The sequence below is a fragment of the Haliaeetus leucocephalus genome, unplaced genomic scaffold (genome assembly GCF_000737465.1).
Source record: "Haliaeetus leucocephalus isolate CR32 unplaced genomic scaffold, Haliaeetus_leucocephalus-4.0 Scaffold598, whole genome shotgun sequence".
NCBI lineage: Eukaryota > Metazoa > Chordata > Aves > Accipitriformes > Accipitridae > Haliaeetus > Haliaeetus leucocephalus.
The window spans coordinates 6,893,452-6,902,822 of record NW_010973034.1 but is presented as its reverse complement, the minus strand read 5'-3'; the positions used below and the strand labels follow the sequence as shown (position 1 = coordinate 6,902,822).

Genomic DNA, 9,371 nt, shown 5'->3' with positions numbered 1-9,371 from the left:
TTTGTCTTTAAGCAGAACTTGCCCCATCACAATGTTTGAGACATTAACTCTTTCAGTCTCTCACACATACCACATGATGTGGTGTTAGATTCCTTCAGCATGGTTTGTAATACAAAAAAGTCATCTTGCTTTTTGTGTGGTGAGATGCATGTATATTGAAGTAAATTCAGTTTCTTTGGTCTAACATTAATTACATTTTAGAGATTCATTTAGAATTTTAACCATTAGCTGTTTCATTTTCTTTAATGGAAAATACACGTGAAAACCCCATGAGATTGCCTTGAAGAGTTTGAAATGGGGTTTAGAGGGAGCTGTGATTTTCAGACATACACTTCTGCAACTCCTAACTTTAGCTCTGTCTGAATTTGCACATAAAATGTCTTATTTTTGCAGCAGATGGTGAATCCACCCACACATTAAAAAGAGCTTCATCAATGCCTAAGTATGGTATAGAAATGCAAAAAAAAAAAAAAATGCTAGGTAGTTGTGAAACGTGATTTATACCTGTTGTTCTGTGTAATGCAATCACAGTTTTCATGTGGAAGTTCATGAAAGTACAAAAGATGAGGGCAGGCTAAATCCTTTTATTGTTACAGAATCTGTAAATGTCTGCCTGGATGGAGAAGGGAAAGGACAAGAGAATTAGGTGTTTGTTTGTGTTTATTTGTTGGTTGTTTTTTTTTGTTTTCTTTCTTCATTTTAATTATTTTTTAAATTAATTTTAAAACATCTACCTCTTGTTTTTCCACAAAGAATTTCCAGCCAAGTGCAGTGATTAAAAAGTTTTTAAAATTATGTTGCATTATGGAAGTCTAATTGTACAAAAGCAATTTATGTTACTGTTTAAAACATAAAAGCACACAGTGCACATATAGTCAAAAGAGTGATAACAGAATTTGATGGTTTTTGGGGTAATATTTCTTTGGATACCATTGCTGAATTTTTGAAGGTTGTTTCAACAGCACTTAAAAATAAGTGTTTTGTATATTTCTGCTCTATGTCAGTTTGACTGACCGCATAATCAATTTCCTGCTGGCTTTATCTACAGAAATGAATGTATTCTGCAAAAGGACTTCAGAGTCCCACTTCAAAAATGCCAGAGTCATTCAACATGGAGTCAGCAATACATTTGAATTTTCCAAATGCTGTGCGATAGAAGCAGTGCTGTCTGGCTTTGGTTTTTTTGTTTGTTTATTTCAAGAGATGCTGCTTTGGGCTTTTTTCTCTTTACATTATCTTGTACTTTGTCATAAAAAGGAAGGCATTCCACTGGCTTCAACAATCCCTTGTATATGGGAAAATGTGAACTGTTCTGGCCTCAGACAACATGAGAAATACTTATGCCAGTAATGTCAACTCGAGCCGTCACTAGGTTTTTTCTAAGAAGACTCGAGCTAGTACTGAAAGTGTTGGGTGGAACTCCTGCCACTATGCAGCTTTCTCAACAATATAAAAGTTAAAATGTACAAACTGACTTTTCACAGGAAACAACACGGGCAGCTCAGGGGACAGTTTTTGGCTTTCGAGCTAACCTAACGTAGCAGCTGGCTGCCATTCCCATTTTTGGCCCCAAATCCTTACACGATTCATCTGACCTCATCATGAGCCAGGTTAGGGAATAAGTTGTTACCATCCCTACAAAACTGAAGTTTACCACTTAATGCCCCTGAACTCTGCCACTGCTGCCAAGGCAAGCATCAGCACTGGTGCGAGAGGCTGGAAACACACAGCTAGGAATTGGGAAGATACAATGGCCTTGGCCTCGGGAATCGGGAAGATAGGGTAGCGGTTAACCATCATCTGTGTTGTTCAGCCAGGCACCTGTGGAGCATGTAGCCTGTCGTTTATATCCGTGTAAGCCAGAACAGTGGTGATCCTCTCCTTGCTCTTCCCTTCCTTTTCCTGGTGCTGCTGTGACACCCAGAGGGACCACTTCACAATGTTGAACAGGGAAACTTACCATGCAGAACAACATGAAGAATTTTCTGTTGGCTCAGTTCTGTATTGGGTTTCTGAAAGATTTCAAGGAAAAGCCACTAGAAGATGGCTTATTCAGAGCTTTTCACGACTCGCAGGAGGAAACACAGGTCCTTGCTATTAATAAGGATATCACAACTGTGACTATAATGATTTTGAATTCCTGAATGTTACATAAAGTGTTAATTAATTTGCTGTGAGAGAAAAAAAATATGTCTCTTCTTGGCATTCATTCCTTTTCCCCATTATTCCACATTTCCTATCCTTCCACAGTACTGCTGTTTTGACAGATTTGGTAGGATAGAGGAAGGTTATTGGTTGCCTTCTAGTTATGCTTTTTCTTTTGATTTGAGAGAACAGTGAGTATATGTGACTGAAGGTATTCTGTTAAATGCTTACAAGTGGTGCTACATTGGTTGCTCAAGTGACTGCATCTCATACTTAATAATTAGCTGTAGGATGAACATCTGATGGGCAGACCACTTCATGCTACCACTACCATGCCACACTTCTGAGCTGTGGGAACAACCACTACAAAAGTGTTGGAGCCTGCAGTGGCTTCCTTAATTAAAATCCTTCCTAATAGTTCAGTAACATCCAAGTCTTAACAGGGCAGGAGTTAGAAGAGCCGTGAGGTAAGAGCTACAAAGCAGTTCATATTGGGCAGCAGGGAGGCAAGAGGCTTACACTACTGTACACCAGCAGTAGTAGTCACCTGATGGTAAAAGGGGTCCTCAGCATTTTCTATCTTGCTTACAGGGACAGTTTCATTAACGTACCCATCTATATATGTACTGTACATTTCGCGTCCTCAATCAGAGTGAGGTGTTTCATCTCGCCCATGTGTTATTGGTACAGTCTAGAAGCCGTACGGCCTTCCTTGGAGCTTCTTGAACATGTGAAGCAGCATTTGAGGCGACCCGTTTGGATCAATGCGGACATCCTACCAGGACCTAATGGAAATAATGCTGTAGTGGATGCAAAAGGGTTCCTTGACACTGTCTCTTCGTTTTTCCCAACTGTAACCTTATCGCTGGGATGGACAACTGGCTGGCACCCTGACAAACATAATAAAGGTAAAGATAGAAAATGTAATGCTTACACTGCATAGTTTATTTTCTTCAAATGTATTTCATAATTGATTGAAAATAAGTTATATGCCACCTGGTCAGTTTGAAAATAATAGTGAGTGTGATAAGAATTATTTTCTTTGTTGGTGTATATTTGATAGTGTTTTATAGCAGTTACTTCAATGTATCAGTTGCAGTAGAACTGCATAAAAAAATGATGTTTTTGTTGTTAAACAGGATTTTGTTCTTCAACTCATTCGCACATATTGAGGAATTTTGGGGGACAAATTGCTCACGCCTTGTTTCAGGTAGTCTGCTCCCTGAATCCTAGGAGGATTGGTTCAGTAATCAGAATTGTGGCACATTTCCTGAAGAAAAATAGATTAGGTGGAAATGTAAAACCCTATCAGTGTGCTTTTGCAGTAGATAACTGAAATCAAATTCTAGATCAACATTGTTTTTAACATTTCATTTCTGTTGAATAATTGAATTTTTGCAATAAGTTTTCCAATTTATTGATGTTAGTAACTTTCTAAAATCTCAGTTTTGAGAATCTAATTGAGGTTTCTTATTGTTAGTCCCTGACTTGAATTTAGATTCTGAACGTGTAACCATTATCTTAGGGTCCTTTCCACAGGATTCCTCTCATAATTCTCATAGCTGCTTTCTTAGGGTGTTTCACTCCAGTGCACATGCATTTGTGTGCAGTGGCATAGTCCCTGCCAATATTGTCTCTGACTACAACGGCAAAATTGTACACCTTTCCAAATTGCTAATTGTTTATCAGCAAGTTTTAATACTGTGTTACGAGGGTTTTGTTGTCTGTTATAACGTAATTTTATTAAACTGTGTAGTACTTTGTCCAAAGTATTTTCAGTGCAGTAAAAAGTTCCTGGAAATATGTACTGGAAATATTGTACTGAGTCATCTTTTTTAATAAATGTAACTTTATCTCCATTCTAAATTTCAGTTTATGGTGATGCTAATTAAGGATATGCTGTAAGACACGAGAAAAACAGCTTATTTGACTGATTTCAACTACAAGTTGCTGTTTGTCCAACAAAACCTGTTTTTTTAAGATTTGCTGCTTTAAGTCTTTTCAGTCACAACATTGCATATGAGTACTTGAGAAAAAATTACTAACAGTTGTTACTGAAGTTAAGATTTTTGTAGCCTGTAGAAATAAGAGAGTATTAAATACCATTTTAACTAGCTCCAGTACTTGTAAAAATCTCAACAGCAGGCAATTCAAGCATTTTAGATTGCTCGATTTTAGCATTTTTTAAGTACAAAATTTTTTACATGCTTTATTTCTCTATAATTTCAAGTCTTCTATTGCATTAATTCCATTTTTTTTCTAAATTTTTCAAAATGTTTCTGTTTTTTAAGGGTCACTATCAAGTTAAAATTAGTCCATGTTGAAGTCAATGGCAACACTGTTTTTTAGAGAGAGAGCAAAGATACAATTTCCTGGACATTAGAAAATGTCACATTCTATAACTGTATGTAAAATAACACTGCAATTAATAGAAATAAAGATTTTCAGAATAAGTTTATTTCTTGATATCAGTATTGCTTTTCCCCTCTGGGACAGTGACATTTTGTATTTATAATGATTTACTGATTTAATTTTAGAGTTATCTCATTTTCACAAAACCCATGTTTACCCTTGTATTATCTTGCAGCCTAAGCATTCTAGAATTTATTGTGTCTTTATAGAGGTTGTATTTGTGAAGAAATCTTTTTAATCAAATGGTCTTTATTGTAGGCTATGATTGGATGATGGTGAAAGAAATGGCTCAGATATGCAATAGACTTTCCCAGCCTGTAACTTTCCCTGTAAGAGCAGCATTAGTACGACAGTCAATATCTCAGCTGCGTTGGTTAATGCAACAGTCGGATAGGTAAGTTTGAGGGCCTTTATTTTTATCTGTCTTTATTACAAAGGCACGTAATTGTTTATATTAAATGTAGCACAGTTATGTGTACATACTTATCCCAATTATGTTGGAAATACTTTTTCTTCTGAATTATCCCTTCAGTTTTTTAATTCCTTCAGTTCTTACATTGTGTTGTCATACAGAAGTGGTCACTATTCATTTCTTTAATAAAATTCCAAAAGCCTGTTCTAAAATTACTTAATATAGGTAGAGAATCTTATGTCAGTTTGTAATCCAGTTGCACTCTGAGCATTTCATAAGGCTAATGTAGTTTAATAGACCAAGTAGTTGGATGTTGCAATTTGGAATTAATTGAATTGAAATACTTACATTTTATAGATACTTTTTATTGGATTCAGTATTTGTATTTTCTGAAATAAAGTGGCGTAAAAACATTAAAGGTAATTCTTAGGTTGGAAGTTAATGAGTGTGTTATGAAGCTGATTTTGCTTAGGTACTTGAGGTACATTCAGTGGTTTCCAAACACTGACTTAATATTTCCTTCTAAATATAGTTCTTACAAACCCATAACAATTTCATATGAAAAAACTTAGTTACATGTAATAGAATGAGAATAAAACCTGCTTTGTACGTACTGTGTTTTGCTAATCTTTTTCACCTACTCTGTCTAGCTACAATTTAATAAAGTTGTTCCTTAAACACCAACCAAGGTCAAAGACCAAGAAAGAAAAATTAAGACAGTGACTTGTATGGAAAATGTCTAAGTAATTAGAGACAACAGGGTGGAAAAAATAAAGTGCTTTTTTTCTCATTTATAGTGGTGAATCAAGAAATTAGAATTAAACATTTGAAACTGGGAAACTAATTCCAAAATATTATGTTAAGAGTATGTCTTATGAATTGTGCCATTCTCAAATATGTCCTCATTGGATACAAGCATTATTTCCACTGAAATACTAGAATTTTCTCTTTTACCTCAGCATAAAAATCCTGATTTTTCTTAGTAGCATGATTAGAAGACAGAAATTCCTGAGCCAGTTTTGCTGACATACAACTAAATTCTGATTTTCTGTATTTTAGATTAATACAGTTTCAATAAACAAAGGGGAAAAATGAAGTATTTGTCATGTGGAGACTGTGGAGGGCAGTGCTTTTAACTTTAAATGATACTTTGAAGTTCTTCAGGTTTTTTTAAGAGTTCTATAAAGTCGATGCAATTAATGAGAAAAGTGTGTGTGATAAAGTACAGAAGATACATTCAGTTTATCAGGTGGCATTACTACACATCACGTAGGTGACAAAACACAGAGAATGAAAGTCATGTGCGACTGAGATTGCCTCATACTTTCTGTTACAGTGCTCTGCTTGTAACTATTTATTACTTTGTCAAACTTCAAATGCTCAGCCTGGTAAATTTCTTTGCTGGATATCTGCCTAAGATTTTTTTATTTTGTTCCTTGCTAGGTTTGGCAGAACAGTTCACACAAGGACCAGGCTACAGATAAATTGTTCTGGGTGGTTTTAGGATTGTCCACCTTAAAAATTTTGCAGTCCTCCTTGGGAAGTTCCAGCAAGTTTAGCTCTAGGAGCAAGAATGTGAAGTTTGACTGGAGCCAAATTGTGTGACTTAATGAAGAACTAAAAAATGTGTCAAAGGAATAGACCTCTGCAAATTTTAGTTTGCATGTGTCAAATAGTGGTTTATTTAAAGACTATCAGTAGTATTCTTCAGCTAGTCTGTCTGTACCAAGCATTCTGTGTGCCCTGTGTGCAAACTAGGATGTGTTTGATCATGCCTGTTTCTGCGGGTAGCGTTTTGATCTAGCAATTGTTTTTCCCAGGAACTTGAAGTCACTGTGGTAAGAAGATAGGAGAGACTCTCCATGCTGTCGGTTTTAGCACAAATGCAGGGTAGAGGGTGATGACTTACCTGGATGTAGAGGGGTGGGGAGGGCAGGGACATATAAAACTGTTAATTCTGATAGTTCGTAAATAGTGGTTGCTTAACTTTGAAATGTGAAGGAGATTAAGTTTTTTGGTATTTAATTACATTGCTAAAATTAAGATAACCTAGTCCTAAATATTTTTAGGAGCTTATTAGTGCAACATCTTTCTGTCTTACATGCTTTGTCTTAAGATAATAACATATTCTTTTCTTCTCTTTCTCTCTTTTTTTTTTCTTTTTTATTTCCTTTTTTTTGATATAGATACAGCCTCACTGTTTGGACAGGAAAGGAAGATCTGTATTCTGTAGAAGATTTGCTTTACATCCGAGAAAACTTTGATAAAAGTAGGGTTTATTATGACATCTTAGAGCCACAGAATTCTGAATTCAAAAAAGCCATAGGAGTAGAATAGTAAATACAAAGCAGGCAAACTCTGACCTTATAATACTTAGCCTCGTTAAACATGAAGATTTCTTGTTCAGGGAAATGTATTTTCCTTCCCGAAAAAAATGTGTAAAATGCAGCCATGGTCACTGGAGGTGTTTTTGTATAACACTTTATTGAATGGCTTCTCAAATAGAAATTTAATGCCTTCTTTAATAGGTCAGAATTGTTACTTACTCGTAATAGGCATGTTCCCTCTCATTCACCCAGTGGTGTGTAGTAAAGGCTACTCACGTTACTTAAATACACTGGTACTTCTTCCCTGCAAGCATATAAAGGGGAGAATGGCCCCAGGTGATAGTTGTGGACCAAGGTACTTTGCTACTATCTGCTTTTGCATAAGACAAAATCTACAGGACACTCAGTCTCTACCAAAGCCTGTTTTCGGTTTTTATAGGGGAGGGCAAGAGTCAAGACTGTATTAAATACAGAACTATGCAGTTCCGAAAGGGGTTATTTTGTAGCTCATCTTGATACACTCCATTTTTAATGCCACTGCAATTGATAATGTTCTCACTCCTGGCTAACAGAAGATTCTGTTTGCTGAATGTGGAGAGTAGGATCTGTAATGCTGCACATTCCAGGGAGAAAGAATGGGGTTTTTTTCTGAATTATAACCGATCAGGTTCTCTGTAACCTGGTGATTGTGCGTTCCACACCATGGCTTGCCTCTGTGCTTTCTGAGCCATCAGCAGCATAGTCCTTGGATTGTGAGAAGGCTGAGTTGCAGTTGTAGCTGCACTGTAGGAGGTGCTGGGGCAAACAGAGCCCCCAAAATGAAGAATAATCCTGTCCTGTACCTAGAGCACAAAGATGGATTACAGTGAGGCATACATCAGACAGCATCAAAAGAGCTATAGTGTTCCATAAAAGAGAAGTGCTGGTGATTTTTTCAAGAGTTTGAAACTAAATTTTAAGTATAACAGGAGTTAGGTAAAACATTCAGCTGCAGTCTTTCTGAAAGCTAGAGGCTCTAAGAATGAAATAGCTGTACAGTGATTAGTGCTTACAGCAAAAATTATACATTTCCTTGTTAGCAGTTATTTTCTACGTTCTTCTAGTTTGTGCACCTTTTTAATTCTCAGAATACAATTTCACAAATTTTCAAAAGTAGAACTTCCCTTTGAGAAAAACTAAAATCATTGCAACCCTGCTTATCACCCTGCAGGAAGAGTCTGACCTGTTTCATTTGAAGCATTTTGTGCTTCTTCTGCTTCTACATCCCTTAAAATTAATACAGATACTGACATCTGTGCAGATTGAGACACAAGCTGTGTGTTCTTGCCTTCTGCCAAACAGTACAAAGGCTTTTTTTCACAGTGACAGAGGAGATTCTGATTTCTAAATGAAAGCTGATTCTAGGAAGAGACTTGTTCTCCTTTTCCCACTCTTCTCACATGCTTCCTGCAGGAATTGTGTTAACTTTGATGTTTTACACAACGCTGGACAGGCTGTTAGTACTAAAGAGTTAAATACAGCAATTTTTGGTTCTTACATAGCATTAGTACAACTGTGATAGAAAAGTTAGTTGTATTTATTAATCCTAAATCTTGAAATGTGGTGATTTCATGCAGTCATTAAAAATCAAGATTCCTGCTTGTTACCTACATTCCTTCGCCAGGTTTATCTAATAATTGTTTTACGTTCTTGAGGGGTAGAACTTTCATCATTTTTGTTACCTACTAAGATACAATATACTTGGATAAAATTAGGAAATATTTTTCCAAATAAGGAAAATAACTATCTAGTTGGAATAGTTAAACAGAGTACTTAATTTAATTTACACAGTCAGTCAGTGTGAATTGCAGTAACCACCAAAAGGTCAAGTTTGGCAGTGTGATTGCTTTTAATGAATTGGGATAAATTACGTATTTTTTAGTTCACTGTGACAACATGATCTGATCTGAACAGATTTAACCTCTCAATTCATTACAGCATCGCTTTCTTTGAGCTTTGCATGCACACTTTGCTATACCATGGGAGGAAGAGAGGTTAACTGCTTCCTAACTGATCACAACTATGGAGAACATTTT

The 9,371-nt window shown here is 36.1% G+C and overlaps 1 protein-coding gene across 1 annotated transcript in view; it reads left to right on the top strand.

The window, feature by feature from the left end:
• The window catches only part of FAM151B (family with sequence similarity 151, member B), a 12,531-nt gene extending 3,737 nt beyond the window's left edge, over nucleotides 1-8,794 (top strand). The window contains exons 4-6 of the mRNA XM_010578073.1: nucleotides 2,836-3,053; nucleotides 4,816-4,951; nucleotides 7,156-8,794. Of these exons, the coding sequence (XP_010576375.1) occupies nucleotides 2,836-3,053; nucleotides 4,816-4,951; nucleotides 7,156-7,306 (505 nt within the window). The 3' untranslated portion in view covers nucleotides 7,307-8,794. The remainder of the gene's footprint in view (nucleotides 1-2,835; nucleotides 3,054-4,815; nucleotides 4,952-7,155) is intronic.
• The last annotated feature ends 577 nt before the right edge of the window (nucleotides 8,795-9,371 follow it).